Source organism: Zalophus californianus, chromosome 17, assembly GCF_009762305.2.
Source record: "Zalophus californianus isolate mZalCal1 chromosome 17, mZalCal1.pri.v2, whole genome shotgun sequence".
Lineage (NCBI taxonomy): Eukaryota > Metazoa > Chordata > Mammalia > Carnivora > Otariidae > Zalophus > Zalophus californianus.
The window spans coordinates 45,622,526-45,647,923 of record NC_045611.1 but is presented as its reverse complement, the minus strand read 5'-3'; the positions used below and the strand labels follow the sequence as shown (position 1 = coordinate 45,647,923).

The 25,398-nt window shown below is 42.5% G+C and overlaps 1 protein-coding gene across 1 annotated transcript; it reads left to right on the top strand.

Annotated features, from left to right (window-relative positions):
* The first annotated feature begins 537 nt into the window (after positions 1-537).
* LOC113935419 (WD repeat-containing protein 87-like) lies at positions 538-22,446 on the top strand. The gene is made up of 9 exons (XM_035724897.1): positions 538-669; positions 9,429-9,551; positions 11,639-11,806; positions 12,195-15,055; positions 15,571-15,830; positions 16,251-17,212; positions 18,718-19,047; positions 20,269-21,251; positions 21,537-22,446. The coding sequence occupies exons 2-9, from the start codon at positions 9,441-9,443 to the stop codon at positions 22,306-22,308; spliced, it is 6,447 nt and encodes a 2,148-aa protein (XP_035580790.1). The 5' UTR covers positions 538-669; positions 9,429-9,440; the 3' UTR covers positions 22,309-22,446.
* The last annotated feature ends 2,952 nt before the right edge of the window (positions 22,447-25,398 follow it).

Genomic DNA, 25,398 nt, shown 5'->3' with positions numbered 1-25,398 from the left:
CGTACCCTTCAGAAGCACACAAAGCCAGCTGTGGACGTGGGCCGCTGATGCAGGGCCTCTGTCATAAAGCCTCACGCGCACATACTCGCCTGTCCAGTGATTAGCATAATAGCTAAGAACGGGCCTGGACTGTGACTGTCTGGCCCTACCACGTTCTAGTTATGTGGCCGGAGAAAGCTACAACAGTACTTTTAAGAAGGGCTTCTACATTCAGTGAACAAAAATGCAGGACATCCAGTTAAGTTTGAATTTCACTTAAAAAATTGATCATTTTTTTAAGCGTAAGTATGTCCCAAATATTGTTTACCTGAAATTCAGATTTAACTGAGAATCGAGTTCAAATTTAACTATTTTATTTGGCAGCCCTGGTTTAAGGCTTTATGGGAGACAACGCAGCAACAATCCTTAGAGCTGTTGCTGGCCTGTGTAAACACGCAACAATGTGTGTTTGTATAAAAAGGCCAAACTCCTCCCCTGCACCCTCTCCCACCCCCAACACAGTAGTGTGTCTAGTCATCTGATGTAATAGGTGAAATGGCTAGGACTCGGAAAGCCACTCTGTCATTCAAGGTCAGTCTTTAAGCCCTCTCCAACCCAGTGCACTGTAGTGACTCGGCTCCAGGATAACAAAGAAAGGAAACCAAAGTGGCAGAACGTAGGATTGTAAATGTAAGTCTATTTGATTCTGAAGTTTCTCTTTGCGCCTGTCCTCTGCTCCCTCAATGCCAGCATGCCCCCTCACTTCTCACACAATAATAGCACCCTGAGGGGCGCCTGGGTGGCTCAGTCGTTAAGCGTCTGCCTTTGGCTCAAGTCATGATCCCAGGGTCCTGGGATAGGGGCCCTGCATCGAGCCCCGCATCGCATCGGGCTCCCTGCTCAGTGGGAAGCTCGCTTCTCCTTCTCCCACTCCCCCTGCTTGTGTTCCCTCTCTCACTGTGTCTCTCTCTGTCGAATAAATTAATAAAATCTTCAAAAAAATAATAGCACCCTGAATTTATGTTGCACTTTTTCATTGTAATACCTTTGAATTTCATTATTTCCCTTTATTTTTTAAAGGCTTTAGTATGGAAAAAGAGCATTCCTTTCTGAGGCCAAGACTGGTTAAAGTGAAATGCCTCTCACTGCAAACCTGGTGGAATGGAGTGTTAGCCCAGGATTGAGACACACAAGTGTCAGGCATTTTCCATTTTCCCAGTCAGAGCTCCTAGTCTTAAATTACCAGAGGAAATTTTACAGAGTCTTTGAGATTGTGGGATTTAACTCTCATTTCTCTTCACATTAGCTTGGTGTAGCAGCCTTTTCTTTCTTTTCTGTATTTTCTCTGACATTTAAACATGTTTAATTATTTCATTAAAAAAAACCACACACACAAAAACTTCTCTCCAGGGGCCAGCCTTTTGTTCTTTCCATGCATGTCCTTGAGAATTGTACACAAGATTCTGAAGGGTTTAAACTTTATCTCTGGTGGAAATTGAAGTGAGGTAGTAACTGTTGCTAGATCAAGAAAATGCTTGGAATTGTTCAGCTAGCGATAGAGGAGTCCCCAAGGCAGTACTCAGAGCACTCTGGGGCCAGCTTGGGAGCTGTTTGCCCAGGTCCTCAGCCAGATAAATGCAAAAATTCAGAATAAGCATTTAGGAACTTTTATAGTAATTTGACAGAATAATCTTATGTCTGCTGAACTTAATGAAAAATCTGGAGTTAAAAAAAAAAATCTTCCCTAAGTCTCATCTGCCTGGCAACCTCCTCATGCTACTCCTGGGTTAAGTGGCAGCATTTCCTACTGGTGCCTTCTGTGGTGTCCCATGCAGTTTTGGGTGCTCCATTACAGCAATTACCAAATTTTAACAATTAAAGTTCCTTGAAGACAGTGCCGACTTTTGAACATAGGATACCCAGTCAATAGCAAAATACACGTTCTAAAGTAGAATCTCAACAAATTTTTGTTGATTGGTTTTGGAATTAGCGTTTTGTGAAACTAGGCCAACCAGGCTCACTTTTGAGCTAATTAAATGCTGTTTCACCTTGAACACACTTAATATACATTCTGTGAGCTCCACTGACTCTAGGAAGGTTGTGTAGCTCAGTAGTTCAAAGGATGCATTCTGCAGTCATGCTTCCTGGGTTGGAATCCTGGCTTTGTTAGTTACTAGTTGTACAACTGTAGGTATGCCAATTAACTTCTTTTGCAGAATGGGAATAAAACAAGCTACTACTTCAGAAGGTTGTTGGTATTAAATGAGATAATACACGGAAATTACTTACTGCATAAGTACATTTTCAAAAAATGTTAGTGCCTGAATTAATTCTCTGTCACTGCTGTTAACAAATTACCATAAACTTAGCTGCTTTGAACAACATAAATTTACTTTCTCATATTTCTATAGGCCAGAAGTCCAGGTAGGCTTGACTAGTTTCTCTGCTCTGAGTTTCACAAAGCTAAAATCAAGCGGTTGGCTCTGGATTCATATTTAAATGCCCTGGAAAGAATCTGCTTCCAAGCTCATTCAGGTTTTTGACAAAATTCAGTTTCATGAGATTGTGGAACTGAGGTCTCTGTTTCCTTGCTAGCTTTCAGCTGGAGGTTGTCCTTTGCTCCTAGAGGCCTTTCTCCAGTCCTTGCATGGGCCTCGACATCGCAGAACCAGCAATGGCACATCAAATCCTTCTTACCCTTAGAATCTCTCCGACTTCCCCTTTTGCCAGCTACCCTTCTGCTTCCTCTTGTGCCACCTCCTTCTGATTGCAACTGGAGAAAGTTTTCTGATTTAAAGGATTCATGGAATAAGATTCCATTTCCCTCCCCACCCATAATCCAAAACAATCTCCCCATTTCAGAATCCCTAACCTTAATTACACCTGCATAACTTTTTGCCATGTAATTTAATATATTTGCAGGTTCCAGGGATCAGGTCATAGACATCTTTATGAGGCCATTCTGCCTACCATAATGCCCTTCTCATATCTCTATTTGGAAGATAGATAGGATGGATTCAGATATATGTGTAATGCTTTACGTATAGTAGGCCCTCAGTATAGGCGGTTTCCCCTTAGCTCTGGAGAAACTTTTTTCACTCCAGAACTTTCACCCGAGTCCCTCTAGTCACAATTATCTGCCTTGTAAAGGGTTCCTCCTTGTGGGAAAACAAACAAACAAATACCACTGATGTTCTAGGAAAGCTGCATGTCCTCTGAAGGTTCCTATCTCAATGTGTGAAGCAAACATCTCCTTCTTCGGGCCTTGGAGTCAGTTCCTGTTGTTATCTATCCTTATTATACACTGCTGTCCTTAACATTTGGTACAGCTGTAATTTGTTTTCAATTTAGAGACATTGCAGAAAAGTATATGGAATATTAGGGCAAGTACTCATGTCCACACAACTCAGAATTTCACGTTTGAAACTCATTGTATAATTAGCTTTTGTGTAGTTACCCACTGTCTGGAGGCTTTCACTTAGCATAGTATTTTCAAGGTTCATTCACAGTGTAGCAGGTACCAGTACTTCATTCCTTTGTATGGCCGAATAACATTCCATTCTATATGTATAAAATTTTGTGTAACCATCAGTTGATGGACATTTAGATTTGTTTCTACTTGTGGGCTATTAGGAAGATTCATGTACAAGTTTTTGAGTGAAGATGTATTTTTTAAAGGTTTTATTTTTTAAGAGCACTTTTTGACAGGACGTTACAGAGATCTCTTTTATACTCCCTGCCTCCACACATGCATATCATCATCACTCACCATAATGGTACGTTTTGAAAAAGATTTATTTATTTATTTTAGAGAGAGAGTGGGGGGCAGAGGGAGAAGAGAGAGAGAATCTCCAGCAGACTCCCCACTGAGTGCAGAGCCCGACATGAGGCTTGATCCCACAACCCTGAGATCATGACCTGAGCTCAAACCAAGAGTTGGATGCTCAACCGACTGAGCCACCCAGGCTCCCCCATAATGGTACATTTTTACCAAGGATGAACCTACACTGACACATCATAATCACCCAAAATCCATAGGTTACTTTAGGGTTCACTCTTGGTATTGTACATTCTATGGGTTTGGACAAAAGTATGATGACCGATATCCATTAATTATAATATCACAGAATATTTTTACTGCCCTAAAAATCATCTATGTTCTGCCTATTCATCTCTGCCACACCCCAACCCTGATAATCTTTTTATTGTCTCCATTGTTTTGGACTTTTTGAGAATGTCATACAGTTGGAATCATACAGTTTGTAGCCTTTTCAGGTTGGCTTCCTTCACTTGGTAATACGCATTTAAGGTTCCTTCATGTCTTTTCATGGCTTGATAGCTCACTTCTTTTTAGCCCTAAGTAATATTCCAATGTCTGGATATACCACAGTTTATCCATTCACCTACTGAAGGACATCTTAATTACTTCCAAGTTTTGACAATTTGATTCCAATTTCTCCATAACCTTGTCAACATCTGTTATTTTCCATTTTTAAAAATTATAGCCATCCTAGAGGCACTTCGCTGGCTCAGTCAGTGAAGCGTGTGACTCTTGATCTTGGGGTTATGAGTTTGAGCCCCATGTTGGATGTAGAGATTACTTAAAAATAAAATCTTTTAAAAAATTATAGCCATCCTAATGGATGTGAAGTGGTATCTCATTATGATTTTGATTTCATTACCCTAATGACTAATGATGTTGAGCATCTTCTCACATAGGTATCGGCCATTTGTATATCTTCTCTGGAGAAATGTTTTTTCAAATTGTTAGCCTATTTTTAATTGAGGTTATTTGTCTTTTTATTGTTCAGTTGTAACAGTTCTTTACGTACTCTAGGTACTGTACACTTACCAAATAGGTGATTTGCAAATATTTTCTCCCATTTTTAGGTTGTCTTTTTACTTTTTTTTTTTTATTGTAAGGGAAATGTATAGCAAAACATCTGGAAGGTAGTGGGGGTGGAAGATCTGGAAAAACTTAATCACCAAACAAGCTGCCTAAACATGGCTTCCTGGGGTGGAGGAGAGATTTGGCCCTTATCTTTCCCACATTTCCTGATTCAAAGAAACCTGCTTTTAGCAGGGCTGGGCCTAGGGATTTTCCAAACTGTTCTCTTCTTGGGAATTTGGGAAAGGTTGTACAGTTCTCAGGCTTTCAAGATACAAAAGACAGTATGGAGAAGGAAAGGATGTTACAGCCCTTTGGTCTGGTGTCATCCCCAGCCCCATCTCTCAGTATTTGTTGATGCCAATGATATGAACCCCATGGAATTGGGGCAAATTAGGCAGCAGTACATTGAGCAATGAGGCTGTGTTGATGAGGAAATGAGCAACATCACACTTGCTGTAGAAGCTGACCAGGATGTAGGAGAGATGCTGAGGAATTTGTGGGAAGAGGTAAATTGGAGCCTATAGTCCATCTGTTCCCAGCATGTCAGTAGCTGAGCCTTTCCTTGGTCAGGGGTCTCAAAGGGTGACCCTTTCACTATATGTAAGAAGACATAGATAGCCTGCTGGCTTCAGAAGCCCGTCTGACTTGAGGCATGGCACTTGTTTCTACACCTGTGGTCTCCAGGAAGCAGCTACCTTTTTACTTTTTAGATAGTGTCCTTTGATGTACAAATTTTTTGATGAAGTCCAGTTCATCTTTATTGTTTCTTTTGGTTGTTTGTGGTTTAAAGGTCATCTCTATGAAACCATTGTTTACTCCAAGGTCAGATTTATACCTATGTTGTCTTCTAAAAGGTTTTAGAGGGGCGCCTAGGTGGCTCAGTTGTTAAGCGTCTGCCTTCAGCTCAGGTCATTGATCCCAGCGTCCTGGGATCGAGCCCCGCATCGGGCTCCCTGCTCGGCGGGAAGCCTGCTTCTCCCTCTCCCACTCCCCCTGCTTGTGTTCCCTCTCTCGCTGTGTCTCTGTCAAATAAATAAAATCTTTAAAAAAATAAAATAAAAGGTTTTAGAGTTTTAGTTCTTACCTTTAGGTACTCTGGGGCTAATTTTTGTATATGGTGTGAGATAGGGATCCAAATTCATTTTTTTCCATTTCTGCCTATTCACCTTTGATCTTATTCTGATGTTTCACTCTTTCCTGAATTCTTGCATTTTTGCTTTGTGACCTTCCATCTTAGAGGCAATTAATTTTTTCCCATTCATGACAAAATACTTAGTTATAAGTTTTATCTAATCCATCGTAGCAGTTCTCCTGAATGCTCTTCATATATTCATTTTTTTAGCATCTCTCGTTCTCATTTTATTTCTGTTCACATTCATCTAGATTATTTGTTTAGATAGTGCCTCATAAATGTTTGCCTGTTTACTCCTTCCGTTACCTACTGCTAGTGTTAAATTTTTGATCTTCATTAAAAGAAATATTTATAGGAGCTTTCTAGATCGCTTCCCTGCTGCTGTGCTTACCATTTTTTTAAAATTTTATTATGTTATGTTAGTCACTATACATCATTGGTTTTTGATGTGGTGATCCACGATCCATTGTTTTTGTTTAACACCCAGTGCTCCATGCAGTATGTGCCCTCCTTAATACCCATTACCAGGCTAACTAATACCCCCCCAAAACCCTGTTTGTCTCTCAGAGTCCATAGTCTTTCATGGCTCATCTCTCCCTCCAATTCCCCGCCCCTCATTTTTCCCTTCCTTCTCCTAAATGTCCTCCATGCTATTCCTTATGTTCCACAAATAAGTGAAACCATATGATATTTGACTTTCTCTGCTTGACTTATTTCACTTAGCATAATTTCCTCCAGTCGTATCCATGTTGATGTAAAAGTTGTGTATTCATCCTTTCTGATGGCTGAGTAATATTCCATTGTATATATGGATGACATCTTCTTTATGCATTCATCTGTTGAAGGGCATCTCGGCTCTTTCCACAGTTTGGCTATTGCGGACATTGCTGCTATGAGCATTGGGGTGCATATGGCCCTTCTTTTCACTACATCTGTGTCTTTGGGGTAAATACCCAGAAGTGCAATTGCTGGGTCATAGGGTAGCTCTATTTTTAAATTCTTGAGGAACCTCCACACTGTTTTCCAAAGTGGCTGTACCAACTTGCATTCCCACCAACAGCGGAAGAGGGTTCCCCTTTCTCCACGACCTCTCCAACATTTATTGTTTCTTTCCCTGTCCATTTTTGCCATTCTAACTGGTGTAAGGTGGTATCTCAATGTGGTTTTGATTTGAATTTCCCTGATGGCTAATGATGATGAACATTTTTTCATGTGTCTGTTAGCCATTTGTATGTCTTCTTCAGAGAAGTGTCTTTTTATATCTTCTGCCCACTTTTTGACTTGATTATTTGTTTTTTGGGTGTTGAGTTTGAGAAGTTCTTTATAGATCTTGGATACCAGCCCTTTATCTGTAGTGTCATTTGCAAATATCTTCTCCCATTCTATGGGTTGCCTCTTTGTTTTGTTGACTGTTTCCTTTGCTGTGCAGAAGCTTTTTTTTTGCACATCATTGTCTGAGTTAGAACATTAGCAGCTCTGCTTCCTCTACTTTTGCCTCCCAGTTTCTTCCAGTTGTAGTTACAAGTAGGAGTATAGATTCTTACCTGGTGGTGGGTCTCTCACATTTAGGAAATTTTATTTTCTTGGTGTTTTTTTAGATGTGCCTCTGTTTGTCCCTCTTTCTGCTCATAATTCTCTCCATAGTTTCTTATTTCCAATTCTTTTGTCATAATTGCCACTGACTTCGCTGCTTTTCTCAGCCGTTACATGTAATTTGTTATCTATAGATTATACTTATCTCCTGGTTCTACTGAAGTTGTGTTTGCAAAGATCTATTGGTTCTCCTTATTGCTTTTAGGTGATTTTCAGAACAGAAGGCCTTGGAAATAATGATACTTTAATGTTTCTATGTTTTTACATTTTAGATTTGTCCTTATTAACGGCGTGCAACTATATTTTATTCATTTAAAAGATCTAACTGAAAATTTGTCTTCTAAGGGGTTTAGTCTGTATTTGTTACTATCATGACATATTTAGACTTCTCTCATTCTATTTCTATTTATCATACCTCTTTTTTTCTTGTTATGTTTCATCATAGAAGGAAATACATATTGTATTTCCTTTATTCTTATGTATACATATATATGTATATGTATTTCCTTTATTCTTATCCCTTCCTTCAACTGGTTAAATCATACATTCTGTTTGTTTCTTTCTTTTTGGTAGTTTCCTTAGTATTTTTTTCAATTTTAAAATCTAATTGGCTTTATTAAGCAAGTCATGAATTGAGCAGCATCCCTTCTAGTAAGTAGAGGGAAGATTTCTTCCTTAGCATTTTTTTTCTAAGTAAGCTCTACAACCAATGTGGGGCGTGAACTCACAACCTTGAGATGAAGGGCTGCATGCTCTACTGACTGAGCCTGCCAGGTACCCCTATTCCTTAGCCTCTTTTTTTTTTTTTTGAGAGAGAGAGAGGGAGAGAGTGCAAGTGGGAAGGGACAGAGGGAGAAGGAGAGAAAGAATCTCAAGAAGGTTCCATGTTCAGTGTGGAGCCCAGAGCCTGACACGGACCTTGATCTCATGACCCTAACATGACCTGAGCCAAAATCAAGAGTCCAACACTTAACCTACTGAGCCACCCAGGTGCCCCTAGGATTTTTTTTAAGAGACTGTGCATGCATGCACACTAGCAAGTGGGAGAGGGGCAAAGAGAGAGGGAGTGAATCCCAAGCAGGCTCCACACCCAGTGCAGAGCCTGAGGTGGGGCTCGATCTCATGGCTCTGAGATCATGACCTGAGCCAAAATGAAGTCAGGCACTTAACTGACTGAGCCATCCAAGTGACCCACCCCCTAGAATTTTTAATATACACATATAACAGGATATTAAATGTGACTATTCAGTATGCTGGGAATTTCATTAGAGAACAACAAATGTCAGAAAAACTATGCAGAGCATGCTAAGAGTGTGGAAGAGATTTTTGTGACCCTTAGCTCATTGTCCTCTCAGGTCTAGATTTTATATGATGATTTCTTTAGAGAGAATTGTTGGTATGCTCTGTGGTGTATCTCCTTCCCTCTTGCTTCTCTTCTTTCTCTCTCTCCCCCCACCCCAATAAATAAAAAATCTTAAAATAAAGAAGTTCCCTTTTACCCCTTCTCAGGAATCTCCCAATCTCTCAACCCCAGGTAATGGCTGATTTGCTCTGTCCCTATGGGTTAGATGACTCTTTTCTAGAATTTCATAAAATTGGAATCATATAGTATGAGCTCTTTGGTGTCTGGCTTCTCCTCACTATAATGTTTTTGAGATTCATCCATGTTTTTGCAAGTGTCAGTAGTTCATTGTCACTCCGATATTTCTGAAATAAGAGAGTTTCTCCTGTTTCTAATACTCTCTCTTTTCCTGTTGCTCTTTCCTCTCTCAATTCCCTTGATTTCCAGTCTAACATCAGATGTTGTGATTAAGTCATTTTTGCCTTCCACAGGTTCTGTAATCCATGATGTCTATAAAGAACTGGAACATTACAAAGATGTCACCTTCACCGAGACTTATTCCTCAGTGGAAGGACTTGAAATTCCTCATAAATAATACCCTGAAGGATATAAAGGTGATGTGTATGAGAGATATGCACATAGTGGGCTTGTACTAAATACCCCTGCCAAGGCAGCCTGTGGCATGGGTAACATGTGAGCATGTTCTTTGGAAGAGCCCTCCCATACCCCTAAACAACTCCTCCTTCTAGATTCAGATGATAACAATTATAATTAAAAGACATTCTGCTGCAAAAAACCCAAAAAACAAAACAAAACAAAAACAAAACAGAAAATGGACTCAGATGGATTAAACAAGCAGGAGGTGCCTTTGTCTTACATGTTGTCAAGGACCCATGTTCTTTTTCTTTCTTTTCACACCATCCTTAATATTTTAGTTTATCATCTTAAGGTTACAAGATAGTTCCTGCACTTCCAGGTACCAGCTTTAAATTGCAAGTAGGTAGAAGCGAGGAAAAGGCCAGAAAGTACAGAGCTGTGCCAGCCTTGGAGTACCACAGTGCCACTCTATATTGCCAGAATCTCTGAGTCCGTGATCACCCTAAACAAGATCTGAGTTTTGTTGGGATGGAAGGAGGGGGATGGGGAAGGAGGGGGATTGATATGGAGTAGGCAATAGTACTTCCAGGCGCAGATACATTGCTTGGGTTTAAGATAGTCTTAGTCTTTTAGAGTCTTCCTGAGAAAAGCACTGATACTGTTGAGTGAGTGAGCAAACTGTGTGTGCATAAAATCTGGAAAGGAGAAGAGGAATGGTGATTAATGGAATAAAGGGTATGTAAATGACTTTTCAGATTCAATGAAGAGGAATGGGAGATTAAGAGCTCAGATACCAGTGTCCTTTCTCTCAACTCTGCTGCCCATCACTGAACCAGCAATGACAGTGGAAGTTCTCTGTATTCTGTATTCTCTCAGTATACACAAAGATCTGAATATGAGAAATAGAAAGAGAAGAGAGATTGTAACTTGCAGATAATGGCCTCAGTATAGTCTCAAATCCTTTGTGGATGCAGAGAAACTCGGAGAGTTAGAGTCATGGAGCATTGTTCAAGAGGCAGTGAAGCACAAGCATCTGCTGAGATGAGGGACCTCAAAAGTAGATTTTACGAGCCTCAGTTTTGGCTAATTAGTATGAGGAAGTTCATGTATTTACATCCTAGATATATACTATCACAAGAAGATAGTGTGTGTTGTACATATTCTACTGTGTATCATGTTAAAAGGCATATATCTCCCTTAACACACACACACACACACACACACACACACACACACACTGGGTCAGAACACAGAATGTTAGAGCTGAAGCACAGTTAACTCCATGTTGTGAATAGCACAATTTTCCTTGGATGCACATAAGAATAGCGAAAGGTGCCTGCCAAAGGGTCTAGTTCTCATGCCCACATGGTGGGCATTCTATGTCTGTGAAGTATGAGTTTCCCACAGGCAGTGATAGGCAGTGTATCATGAAGTGTGATGGTGACAGGATTGGTCCTTTGTGTATAGGCAGGAACTCTGAAGAGTTGTTCCAACTGTGACAGGTGGGAGATATTTGCCAAGGTTGGATTCCTTTGTCATACTCATATAGGATTGTATTCCTTTCTTTTGAAGTACTTATTTGTTTTGTACAGACAGACATTTGTTAGTTGTTTATATAATGCCTGTTTCCCCACTGGACTCTTATCTTCTGGAAACTAAGGCCATGTCTCTTTTACTCAGCATCATATCCCTATGTCCCCATAGAACATATCAGCCTTTCTCAAATTTTCCTCATCTAAACCATGGAAAACAAAATTATTTGAGGGGATATTTTCTTAGTTCTCTTAAGGATGGTACATAACTAGGAGCATTCTAGATGCATAGGGGAGAAATTAATGCCTTATGTAAAATGGACACTTTAGGATATTAGGGCTTACTTCTTATGGAAACTTGGTTGAGAAAGGCTGGGAGGTACTTTGAATTAAGATGTGGGTGAAGGTGAGGAAGAGATGACTCCCCCAAATAGTACTTGCCAGTAGTAGGGTGAATAAATGTTGGTTAGCTAAAAAACAACAGATGTCCACTAATCCTCAATAAATATTTACCAAATGAATGAGTGAGTGGGTACTCAGGCCTTTTAGCTCAGCCCACTCTTCTCTCTCAGGCTGATGAAAAACCAAAGAATGATGTGATTGTATTGAGTGACTGGCCTAAGACTCTATACCAGGAGCCTCACCATCCCCAGAGCAAGCCTTTCATCTGTTTCTATGCCATCGATGTCAACTATTTTGTGTCCTTAAACTGGGTGGAACCACATTCAAAACAAATACAGGTAAAGCTACCTCATTTTTTTTTCCTATCATACCTCAACTGCCCTCAATATCAGGAGGAGATTGATTCTGAGTTAGCTCATTTTAATATGCATCTCCATAACCCAGTCTGACCTGGATGCAGTGATCTTTTTTCACCTCTAGTCATCAGGTCCAGAGAATTCATATTCCCCAGAAAGCAGATTGAAGGCCAAAGAAAGAGCCTTAATCATTGTGTTTCTATTACATACCCGAATCCCAGTACCAGGAAACTCCCCAAATCAAGCTGTTCAGTCTTTCCTTAGTCTTACAGGAGGGAACAGGTATCTAAACATTCAACCCTTCCTACCCCTCACTCTTGGGGGAGAATCTGCCTCCATGGTCAGGTTTTCATTTCTCATCCTCTTCTAGGCAGTACTTTGGGTACAGAAGAAAGATACAGAAATAGGAGGAATGATAGAGAAGATAAAGTTTCCTGTGATGGATCAAGTGCCACCCATTGAAGCAATGGTCCACACAGGTTCCTACCACATGTTAATTGCTTACTGTGGTGACATGCGCCTGCGGCTCTTCGGAGATCACCATCAAGCATTCATATCTCTGGGCACAGTGCCCTGTTGTTTCTCCATCAGCTGCCTCTGCTATGACTCAGAAGCTGAGATACTGCTCTCTGGTACCTTGGGGGCTGTGGTTACCTGGCTTATCTTACCAAACGGCAGGGGCCTCCAGATGGCACAAACAGTGCTCATGTCTGATCATGAGTTTGTACAGGGCTTTTCTCTGAACGGCCCCCAGGGCTCCCTCCTGGCTCTCTGTGAGAATAAGGTGAGGGTCTTCACCCACCAGGGTCAGGGCCAGCTGAAAGAGGTAAAAAAGTTCACTCCCACAGCCAATGGCTCTTCTATCACCTGCTCCTTCACTTGTGTCTCTCAGGGCTATTTCTATGCTGGAAACGAGGATGGAGAGATCCATGCTTGGGGTCTAGACCAGGGTAACTTCCTCCACAGCTTCCAAGCCCATTCCTTATCAGTGATATGTGTTTACAGCCGGCCAGAGACCTACACCTTACTAACAGCAGGCCGAGAAGGCGTTATAAGGGAATGGAATCTTGCCTTTGGGAACTTACTGCGGCAGCTGGATATTGATGAGGATTTGCAGCAACTGCAGTTTATTGATACCACCACTTTTTTCTGCCAGACTACCCACACTTTCTCATTGCACCACCTACCATATTTTTATAGCCTCTTCAATGTCTGTGGTTCTGCTCCTGAGCAGGTGCAGCGGGTCTGCTGTGGCCGTAATTGGACTCGAATCCTGTGTGCTACTAAGGATGGTTTATTGCGCTTCTTGTCTCCAGTAACAGGAGATCTCCTGGTTATCACCTGGCCTCTACTTGTCATGGATAAGGCCGTGGCTTGGGCCTATGACTCAGACAAAGAAGAGCTCTTTGTGGCAACAGGCAGTTCAGAGGTGCTGGTGTTTGATGCAACGCGCTCTCCTTGCACGGCCAAGTATCTGGTATGCACTTCAGTAAACTCTAGGGATAGAGTAAGGTGCCTGGCCTATGGGCAGTCCCATTTGGGCATGGGCCTAATAGGATTGATGTTCTGTGGGCATGACAGTGGCGTTGTGAGAGTCCTCTCCCACTACAGCTGTGCTCGAATAGAAAAGACTGTTCACTCTGGGGCAGTTTTGGCACTGTCTACCCTAGAAGGTCCTCAGGAAATCTCCTTACTCTGTTCCTATGGCATGGATAATACTATACACCTGACAGAAGCTGTGCTTCAGAAAAACAAGGTAATCCTGCAGCCCGTAAGCAAAATTCTCTGTGCTTGCCCCCTAACACACGTGATCCTCTTGCCAGGTTCTGTGGGTGCCATCACTGAGAACCACTGCTGGCATCTCTGGCACTACCAAGATTTTCTGAAATCTTCAGAATCAAAACAAAGGTCTGTTAGAGACAAAGAGACAAAATGCCTGCACCAGTGTCACATCACTTCATTTGATGTCTGCTCTTCCCTGAAACTTTTTGTCACAGGGGGCACTGATGGCTCAGTCCGGATCTGGGATTTCCATGGTAGACTCATAACTGAGTTGGACTCAGCATTGCATTTTGGCCCACTCTGCTTTGCCAATAATCGGGGTGACCTGCTTTTGACTTTCAACCAGAGTCTTTACCTGGTATCCTGCTTAAAATTGCTCCCTCCTGCTCAGCTGATTCACCTAGCCATCCTAAGCAGTGCAGATGATATACAAGAAGTCCCTAAACCCTTCCTGCCTAGCTTCTTCTTTTCTTTTGAAAGAGTATTTGTACCCAAATTTGTCTACCTTGGACAAGGGCTGCAGGAATTACAGGGACTAGAGGCCCTTGTTAACAAACGGGTCATTGCCTTTGACAATACTGTGCCCCATGTTGTAGAGGAAGAGAGTCATATGTCCACTCTGATTCAAGAGGAACCCAAATCACACTTTTGGGAGGATAAGGATATTGCTTTTGACCCCAAGCATAATCGTCCCCAACACTTGGCTCCTGCTCAGTTACATCTTGCTGGCTGGGATGGATTGAACCCCTACCATATATTATGTTGCTTCTTTGGTAAAGGGCGGCAATGGCCCTTTGCTCCTGATGGCTACATCCCCAACTCAGTTATCCGTGCCCGCCTTTGGCCTGATGGTACCCCAATCTTCTTACGCTATGATCTGTACCAAGATAAAGACTGGGACATGACCAAACTCGTCAGATGCCAGACACTGTCACCTATGCCTCTACTAGAAGAGAACATCTCAATGAGAAGAGAGAGGGATAAATCCAAGAAGTGGAAACGAACTTTCTATGATGTTCTAGTAAGCATAATGAACCGAAATTGGACAGGAAGAAAATTTGATGAAGGAATTATAAATAATTTAATCGAGGCCATCCTCAACCTCACAATTTACTGCTCTATAGACCAATACAAGACATACATTAGTGTCCTGGCACAAATTTTTGCCACTTATCAAGTATCTCCAAGATTGTGCTCTGAGGCTGCCTGTCGCCTGATGGAAGATACAGTTCATCCCAATGCACACATCCGTGAGCTAGCCTGGGAGGGGTTGGAGAGGCTAGGTGTCCTGAGCCATCTCTTTGCTGTTCCACTGGCTATGGGATTGATGGACAGTGATGAAAATGTGAGGGCTAAGGCCTTATACCTTATGATAACAGTCACAGGCATCCAAACTAAGACTATGCTGGCAGGCCTGCTGAAGAAACGAGACACGTTCCAAGAAATGCAGTAAGTTGGATAGTGGCTTTCCCCATTCTGTTTCTTCTAGTTCCTAACCTTTTTCTCTTATTCTCTTTTTATACAACGTATTCCCTTTTTACACAACTCTCTTTCTATTCTCCCCCCCTCCCCGACACACACACTATGTTCTTTTTTTTCTATTTGCTTTTTTCCTCCGGTGCCTACCCCTCTTCTTCTAACCATTGATTAGCCTGCCCTTCTGTCACTTCTTCACTTCCTTAAGATTCCTCAAGACTCAAGTCCACAGATCTTCCAACCAAAAAAGCATCTTGTATCTGGCAATTCTATTTCTTGCTATATTTGATTATTTCTTCTTTACCCATCCTTTACTTCAGACTACTTTGTCCTCATGGCTACTTTATCCCTGTCTCTTCAATTGTAATTTCTCCTCCTCCTCCTCCTCCCTGTCTCTCTCCTTTCCTTCACTCCTCCTCCTCCTCCTTCTTCAAATCTTGTTTTATCACTGGCTTGGTGTCATCCTTCTTTCCCCTTGACTTTTGTAGGCGGGAATTTATTGGAGAAACCTCTCTGGACCAGCTGCTGGGGATCCAAGCTAAAGATATCCAGTGCCTGCTTACTCAGGTGGAGCAGCAGCTAAATGAAAACCTGACTTTGTCATATAGAGACCAACAACCTACTTTTTATTTAGACATATCAATGGCTGGTAAACCTGAGACCCTTGTCAAACAAATGGTCATACCTGAAGAGATCACCAAACCAAAGAAAAGAAAGACATATGTTCAAGCAAAAAGAAGAGAGCTTAGTATGTATGGGGTAATATATGGGGTATATTTGGGTCCCACCTCAGGGCACCAAAAGACAGGGTCAGTAAGGCCAGGGTATCTAAAATGATACCAGTGGGAACATAATTACATAAAGAGATTCTTTTCCACAGAAAATAACCTTCCTGGGAAAGAAACACATACACCACAACAAAGACCAACGTCTTATTTCTTTAGGATATGAAAGCTGGGATAAAATGGCAAGCATTTCTGTACCATAAAGCCTCAGTCCCCTTTGCCTTTGTACCTCTTTTTTTTTTTTTTTTTTTTAGTATATGTGCTGCTGAAGTGAGCACTGCCTTTGTACATCTTATGGCTATTCATTGAACTAGATATTACAAAGGATATTCACTCAGAACTTCTGTTTTTTCTTAACTATTTTTCTCCCAATATCTCTGCAGTTAAAAAGGCCCTGACAGTTTCCAGAAAGCCAAGACAGACAGAGTTTGTAAAATTTAGCTCTATGTTGGTGCCTTCAAAGGATGAAGATGAACAAAGAGAGGCCAGGCAATCAGAGCAGATTGACACCAGGGATGTTACCTTAGAGCCTAAACTGCAATTAAGTACTTTCAGCCCAGCCAAATCTCAAGAGGATGCTGAATCAGAGGAGGTTGTGATGGAAGCCACAGAAGGAAGAGGCCACATGGAGGTGACAGAGGTTATGAAGGCCATAGATCAACATGGCATGAAAGATTATGGAGAGGTGTTCCCTGAGGTGGAAATACATGAAGTAGAAGGAGGAGGCCACATGGAGGTGACAGAGGTTATGAAGGCCATAGATCAACGTGGCATGAAAGATTATGGAGAGGTGTTCCCTCAGGTGGAAAGACAAGAACTCATGAGTAGGCGTTGGAAAAGGGCACTGGAAAAAAGCCGTGAAAAAGTAGCTGCAAAGTTGAAACAGGAAAAAGACTTGAAGGATATTTCAAAGACAACTGCAGAAGAGCCCAAGAAAAAAGTCATGCAGATTACTGAGCAAGAAAAATATACAAGGAAGAAACATGGGAAGAGTGACCGAGGTTTGGCTGGTATGCCTGGACGCGTGGGTAGATCAGATACCAGGTCTTGGCGGGATGACATTTGCTATCTTGTTACCTCGCGGATAGCAAATTCGCATCCAGGAACGTTAAGAGATCTGGGTCAAGAATTGGTGGACTTGGCTCAGGTGGTGCTTGGTCCCCAAGAGCCCAGCTGGGAACTCTTCCAAGAGATCTGCCCCCTTCTAAAGGACTCATCAGAATTGGATGAACAAGTGGTAGAAGAACCATCCATTATAATTGAAAAAGCGGATATAGAGGTTGTTGAGGAAGAAGGGACAGAATTGAGAGGACAAAGGGACAAAAAAGCATTAAAGAAGGACAAGGCATTTTCTCAAATGAAGAAAAAGAAAGTTGTTTTCTTAGATAAACTAGCCTTAGAGAAAAGGAAATTTAAAAAAGAAGCTAGGAAACTGGCCAAGCAAGAAAGGAAAACAGCTGAGGAAGAAAGGAAACTGAGTACACCAAAGAAGAAATTAATACAGGGAAAGGAGAAACTGACCCATCAGGAAGAAAAAATAGCTTGGGAAGAAAAAATAGTGGCTTCCCCACAAGAGAAATTAACCCAGGAAGAGCAGAAGTTAGTCTTAGGAGAAAAGAAAGAGACTGGAAAAGGGGGGAAACTGAGGGAAAGAAAAAGAGTGACCTGGAAGGAGGGGAGGGCAGGGGTAAGTGGGACTTGGAGAAGGGTAAGTGGGACTTGGATAAGATTATAATGGCCCACGAAGAAGGCATGTGGCCCCAGGAAGAGGGGTTGCCTATCTGGGGAGAGAGGAAATTGTCCCAGGAAGAGGAAGAGCTGGATGAGGAAGAGGAGGAGCTGGGTGAGAAAGAGGAGCAGCTAGGTGAGGAAGAGGAGGAGCTGGGTGAGAAGGAGGAGGAGCTGGGTGAGGAAGAGGAGGAGCTGGGTGAGCAAGAGGAGGAGCTGGGTGAGAAAGAGGAAACTTGTGAGGAAGAGGAGGAACTGGGTGAGAAAGAAGAGGAGCTGGGTGAGGAAGAGAAGGAGCTGGATGAGAAAGAGGAGCAGCTGAGAGTGGAAGAGGAGGAGCCAGTTGAGGAAGAGGAGCCAGGTGTGGAAGAGGAGAAACTGGCCTGGGATGCAGAGGAACTAATCCTGCACTTAAAGAAACAAGTTGAAGGCAGGAAGAAAAAGTCCCACAAGAAGAAGAAACACATCCAGGGTATAGAGAAACATGTTGAGGAAGAGATCCAGGAAAGGGGGAAATTGGCCCAGGAAGAGGAACATTTGTCTAGTGAAGAGGAAGGACTGTCTGTGGAAGAAGGAAAACAGGCATCAGAAAGGCGCAGCTTGGCAGAGCAAGAAATTAAATTGACTCCAGAAAAGAAGAAATGGTTAGGAAAGGAGAAAAAAGAGTCCTATAAAAAGAAACAAATCCAAGAAAAGAAAAAACAAATTGGGAAACAGGAGAAAGAACACCAGACTAAGAAAGAAGAGAAAGAATCCAAGGACAGATGGTTAGCCCGGAAAAGAAAGAAACTGGGCCTAGAAGAAGAGGAAAACCTTGTGGAAAAGGAGAGAAGGGCCCAGAAAGAGGAGGAAATAACCAAGAAAAAGAGGCAGTGGGCCTGGGAAAAAAAGAAAGCTGACTTAGGAGAGGAGGAACGGGCTAGGGAAATGGAGAAGTGGTCACAGGAAGAAAAGAAACAGGCCTGGAAAGAAAAGATACAGGATCAGAAAGAGGAGAAATTGGCTCGAAAAGTGGAGAAACAGACTGAGGGAAAAAAAAAACGAGCCAGAGAAAAAATGAAACTGATCCCAGAAGAGGAAAAAAAGATAGAGGAAATTGAGACAGTGTTCCCCCCAAAAGAGAAACAAGCTAAGAAAGAGGAGAAATGGGTTGGGAAAGATAAGAAATCCACTGACGAAAATGAAGAGCTCCACGAAAAAGAGCAACTAGCCCTAGAAGAGCAGAAACAGGCCCAGGAAGAGAGAAAATGGAGTCGGAAAGAGGAGAAAGAGAGCTTTCAAAGAAAACAATGGGCCTGGGAAAAAGAGAAGTTGTCTGTAGAAGAGGAGGAACACGCTGATGAAATGCAGAAAACGTCTCAAGAGAAACAGGAAAAAGCACTGACGAAAAGACTGACCCAGAAAGACAGTAAACTGGCCAAGGAAGACAGGCGTATTGATAAGAAAGACAAGGCAATAGCCAGGAAGGGAATTGGCATAACTAAGACAAGGAAAAAAACTGAGGAAGAGAAAGAAATTATGAAAGAAGAGGAATTGTCCCAGGAAGAGAGGGAACTGGCCTATGACATTAGGACCAAGGAGATGGGTGTTGCCAAGAAAAAAAGGAAACGAACCAAAGAGGAGAGAATACAGGCAGTGAGGAAACTGGATATGGAGAAAGGGATTCATTCTGAAGAAAAAGAGGCTAGTTCCAGGTTAAAAGATATAAGGAAGAGAGAGAGTTACCTGTTGAGGATCCTACATAAAATAGTTGGAGAAAGGAGTATAGTACCACTGGAAGAAACAGAAATATCTGAGGAAGAGAGATCATGTATGATGGGGAAGAGTGGAATGGATGGCCAGAGGTGGGAATTTTTTAAGGGAGAGAGAGAAATAATGAAACAAGAAAAGGAGCTGGATCAGGAAGAGAGAAAAGTAGAAGATGACAGACTGGCCACCAAAGAGAAAACACTGACTGATGGAGAGAGCTTGGAGGAGAACCAAAGGTTATTAGAGAAGGTCCAGGGAAAGATACTATTAGATAAAGTCCAGGTAGAGAGTATATTAAAGGAAGTCCAGGAACAAAATCTGTTAGGAAAAAAGCAGCTAAAGAAACTTCTAAGGAGACTTGAGAATAAATCAGATAAAACTCAGCTAAAGTACTTATTAGAGAATATCAGAGATACCCTGTTTGAAGGCTTATCTGAGAGTTTGACTGAGGAGGAAATAAAGGAAGGTCCAACGATGAAGGGGAAAGAGGAGGAGGGCATCACTGAGGAAGGAGAAGAGGAAGAAATTTTGCCCAGGAGAGAGAAAGGGAAATATTTGATTAGGAAGAAGAAGAGGAAGGCAAGCCTGAGTGAAGAGGAATTGGAGGAGAACTTGGCTAAGAAGCATAAGAAAGACAGTTCAACCCAAAGAAGGAAAAAGGAAAAGAGGTTGACTCAAGAGAAAGAGAGGCTGAGTAAGAAGAAAAAGGAGAGCCCACATGAGGAGGAGGAGAGCCTGACTGCGGAGGAGGAGGAGAGCCTGAGTGAGGGGGAGGAAGAGAGTGTAAATGAGGAGGAAGAGGAGAGCCTGAGTGAGGAGAAGGAGGAGAGCCTGAGAGAGGAGGAGAGCTTGAGAGAGGAGGAGGAGAGCCTAAGTGAGGAGGAGGAGAAGAGCCTGAGTGAGGAGGAAGGGGAGGAAATGGAGAAGATAGAGAAAAGAGAGGAGGAGGAAAAGAAGGAAAGGCAGAAGGACAAGGAGAGCAGACTTATGGAGGTGATACGCTCAGAAGAGAGAGCACTGAAAACCGAGCTCTCCAAGAAAGAAGTGAGCTTATCGAAGCCAGCAATAGAAAATGAGGCTCTTGCTGAGAAAAGGGAAGGTACAATTAGAAGGGAAGTTCCTTTTAAGAAAGAAAGATTGCTTGATGGAAAGAGAGATCCCACACTTATGGATAAGGTCATGTGGCCAACAGTTCTGAAGAGCCCTTTCAAAATACCACTCCCAGTAGCCTTGGAAAAAGAGAGAACGCCCCTAGAAGTGTTGAGAGTTCATCTGGATTTGGAAGGACAGGAAAGTCAACTTCTTGGAGCACACCCTATGACAAGTTCTTGGGGGAGACAAGAGGATGTGCTCTTGGAGAAAGCCAGGGGTTTGAGAATAGGCTTAGAGACCCAGATCCCAGAAGGCCTCCACAGGCCAGAGTCCCACTTATCAGATATTATCATGAAATCACAGAAACCTGAACGTTGGCCCAAAGGTGACAGGTGGAAGTGGTTCTTTAAGTACCAGGATTCCCCAGTGAGGAAAACTGAAGGCCAGGCTCCAGGGCCAGCCCCAGCCCCAGCCCTATCCCTTACTTCTATACCAGCTGAAAGGCCATGCTACTCAGAAGCAAGCTTCTCAGATGAGGACTGGGTTAACAATGCCTTAATAAGACTGGAAGCAGGAGAGCAGCTTTCCAGGGACAGTTTCCATAGACTGTACCAGCTCCTCAGAGACTTCACTTCAAAGGGATACATGAAATGGATGCATTTGTGCAATCTTAAAGCCATTGCTAAACACCTAAGGCAGAACCTCGAGGTAAGTCACACAGACATATCACAACAACATAAGAATGCTTTGAGTCCAGTGCACTTAAAAGTGATCCCTCCAATTAGAAGAAAAGAAAAAGAGAGCCGGCTAGAGCCATTCCCTGTCGTTGAACCAGTGTTACCATCAGCTACCAGGAGGTCTCAAACCCCAGAAGCTCTCAATTGGCATCTCTTAGCTGAGTCCTACAGGAAGAAGCAGGCACGACAATTATCCTCTGCTGTTAAGGAGATACCGCACCTTTATCCAATCAGAAAGGATGTTCCCCCAACTGTCTATCCCTCTGTTGATAAAAAATCCCTGGACTTGATATTCCAGAAGGACTTCCAGGCCTTGAGGGATAAGGGAGAGCTCCCTAAATTTCACAAGGCAAAGAGGGACACACTGTCCATACCTTCACCAGTGTTACCATCAATCACCAAGAGGATTCGAGTCCCAAAGGCTATAAATTGGCATCTTTTAGGAGAAACTTACAGGAGTGCACGGGTACAGCAACTATCCAATGCTCTCAAAGAGATGGAAATGAAACATTTCTATCCTGCTGCAAGAGAGATTTTCACAGGTGCCCATGCCTCGGTGGACAAACAAACTCTAGCACTGATGTTTCAGAAGGATCTCAGGGCTTTTAAGGGAAAAGACAGGCCCCTCACATTGCCCAAGTTGAAGAAGGCACAGCCCATCTCTAAAAAAAAGGAAGAGGTGCCTCAATGGGAGACATTTGTGGCACTGTACCATGTTTTGCAGATGATGCAGCAACAATATGCAAAAGACAGCACTGCTTGGATGGAACAGTTTTACCAACTCATGGATCTGTACAAATTTAAGTCCCCCCAAATCCAGAGGCTTCTACTAAAGTTGCTGCAGAGAGAGGAACTCCAACCCCAAGAGATCATGTACAAAAAGGCCCTGAAAACTCAGGAGCTGGTACCTGGTGAACGGCTGTTCTGTGGCTTGTTTTGGGGTCATTCCCATGTCCCTGCAAGTCCTCTCAAGTTCCATAATATTGTACCCCTGCCTGGGAAGAGCAGGGTGCATACTATCCAACCTGTGGGCATCGCCCAGTATGGATTCCTAGAACTTGCCTGGAAAAACCTACCACAAGTCAATCCTTACTTTATTGAGAAGCCGCCCAACATCCCTACTCCTACTCTATGATTTGGCCTAACATTAGGACTTTGGGGTCTTGGTGGGAAATAAGCCTGGCAATGGATTTTAAGCCTCCTTCCCTTTTCCCCACTTCAAGGTGGGGCTAGACAAGGACTTGTACTCATTCAGTTCCAGAAACCTGCTACCTTGTGCTGAATAAAATGACATTTCTCATTTGTAACAATATTTTGGCTTATTTCTCTTCCTCCCCAAGCCTAGAATCCCCATGAGAAAACAGATAACCTTTGTTCTAACAGGGCCAATTGTTTTTTCAGTCAGTGGGGTACATCCTTTGGATGGTAGGGGCCAGCATTTGATCAACTTTTTTTTTTTTTAACAACTTTTGATAGAAAAGTCTGTCCATGAGCTCTTTTCTTTGGTATTTCCTTCCTCAAATGTTCCTAGGGGGAGAATGGTACAGTGGGGCTTTTATTTATTTAGCATTAATCTGAGAGGAAGCAGAGAAGACCCATAATTTTGCCCCTTCACAAACTTTGATCTATCATTCCTGGATGTCTCTAAACCTCAGTGTTCTCATCTACATAATGCGGAAATAGAGTGAAATAATGATTAAGAATGCCAACTTTGAATTTGGAAGAACTCTCATTCCAGTTCTTTTTCTGCCATTTATTAGCTCTTTAATCTTAGCTTTTGGTTTCCTCAAAGTAAAATGCTGATAATGATGCCTACCTCAGTGAAACACTTAACATAATTCCTGGAATATACTTCTCTTTTTCTAATGGGTAGCTATTTTAATGAGAGATGTAGCTATCTTAAGTGTGTAGATGAAAATAAGAGATCTAGGATTCAAACAGGATTTGAATCCCTGCCTTTTTTTAAAAAAAAAGATTTTAAATGTATTTATTTCAGAGAGAGAGACAGAGATAGTAACAGAGATCAAGAGTGGGGAGGAGAGGGAGAAGCAGGCTCCCCACTGAGCAGGGAGCCCAACATGGGGCTCAATCCCAGGACCCTGGGATCATGACCTGAGCCGAAGGCAGACGCTTGACTGACTGAGCCACCCAAGCACCCTGAATCCCTGCTTTCAATATGACATGTAATCTTTTTTTTTAAAAGATTTTATTTATTTATTTGAGAGAGAGAGAGAATGAGAGAGAGAGAGCACGAGAGGGAAGAGGGTCAGAAGGAGAAGCAGACTCCCTGCTGAGCAGGGAGCCCGATGTGGGACTTGATCCCGGGACTCCAGGATCATGACCTGAGCCGAAGGCAGTCGCTTAACCAACTGAGCCACCCAGGCGCCCTATGACATGTAATCTTGAGCCAGTGATTTCACTTCTCTAAGCCTCAGGGTTTTTTTTTTTTAATTTTTCAATTGTTTACTTTATTCTAATTCTCAGTTTTATCATGTGCAAATGAGGCTCATTGAGAGGCCCAAATGAGATTCTGAGTGTACTGGGAACACAGGAAAGGAACTGAAGGCTAGAGGAGGGGCCTGGGACCTCAAGGGAGTTTGAGGGTACCTTGGGAGAGGGAACAGAACTCAAGAAGAGAGTCTGCAAGAGCAAGGGAGAAGCTAGAGCTTGAAGGAGGTGTTTGGAAGCCCAAGAGAAGATCTTGGGCATCAGAGATCAGACTCCTGAGGGAGGTGACAAATTCTGAGGAAAAAATTTTGGTAGCCCAGGAGATCAGAAGCTTGGGAATATGGAGAAGAAACCCTGGAGTAGGAGACAGATTTCAGGGGAGAGGTCTGAGAGCTAAAGGGAATAGATGGAGTTCACAATGTACAGAAGCTAGTAAGTTCTGGAAACAGATCCCATGCTCAGCAAAGGCATAAGAGAGAAGAGCAGAAGAAGCAGATTTTGTGGTTAGAGGAGCCAGGGAGCCTTGAAGGAGGAGCCAGAGCTTAGGGGAGATGCCTGGAAGCTTAAGAGAAAAGCCAGAGTGCAAGGCAGAAGGGTTTAGGAGAAAAGGGAAGAACCAAAACTTTGAGAAGCCTGCGAGCTTCCAGGGAAGGAGCAAGAACCCAGAGAAGCAGTCTGTAAGGTCAGAATAAGTTGAATAAGTCTAAAGATTTAAAACATACACCTATATAATTCCTTCATGTAAAATAATAAGAAAAAAATATATACACATACACATACACATATAAAGTCTTTGCCTCTGGTTCCTGCTAATACTTGGTCTTGGACCCGTTTGTGACACAGAACTCCTAAATCCCTTGGAATCTCCTGGGAGATAGGTGTGTCTTTTGTTCTAATGTGGTGACTGTTGGTGGACTCCTAGAAAGGGCTGGTCACTAGAAAGACCAAGCCATGTATAAAAGCTTGGAACTTTCAGCCATGTCTCCCATCCTCTAAATAAGGGCTGGAGGTAGAGTTAATGATCAATCATGCCTACACAATGAAGCCTCCATAAAAAAAATCCCAAAAGTATGGGGTTTGGGGAGATTCCAGGTTGGTGAACACATTTACATGCCAGAGGGTGCTGCACCCCAACTTCATGGGACAGAAGCTCCTGCACTTAGGACCCTTCCACACCTCACCCTATGTATCTCTTTATCTGACTGTTCATATGAATGCTTTAAAATATCCTTTGTAATAAACCAGCAATAGTAAGTAATGTTTTCTTTTGTTGTGTGAGCTGCTGTAGCAAATTATTGAATCTGAGGAGGGGATTGTGGGAGCCTGCAAATTCTATCCAAGTCAGACAGTTCTGGGTAACCTGGGTACCAACTACCTCTGATTAGGGTCTGAAGTGGAGGGCAGTCTTGTGGGAGTGAGCCCTTAACCTGCGGTATCTGTGCTGGCTCTAGTTAGTGTCATAATTGAATTGAATTATAGGACACCAAGTTCATATTGGAGAATTGGTCTGTGTGGGGAAAAAAACCCCCACACATCCAATGTCAAACATGTTGTCAGTGTGAGTAAAGAAAAACATATTGAGTTTTTCCCAGACAACCCCCCCCCATAAAATATCTCCTCAAATATCCTATTTCCAGAAGAGGGAAAAAGATGAAAGGTATTAAATGTTTAGTTTAAAGAACTAGAAAGGGCCATATGGAAATACTTTACCTTATTAGCCTGGGTGGTTGTTACAGAGGTGTATACAATTGTCAAAACCTGGTGAGGAAACTGAGCT

Coding starts and splice junctions, on each gene's coding strand:
- LOC113935419 (XM_035724897.1), top strand. CDS start 9,441: ATGATGTCTATAAAGAACTGGAACATTACAAAGATGTCACCTTCACCG. Junction 9,552..11,638: donor ATACCCTGAAGGATATAAAG/GTGATGTGTATG, acceptor CTTCTCTCTCAG/GCTGATGAAAAACCAAAGAA. Junction 15,831..16,250: donor AGCAAAAAGAAGAGAGCTTA/GTATGTATGGGG, acceptor ATATCTCTGCAG/TTAAAAAGGCCCTGACAGTT.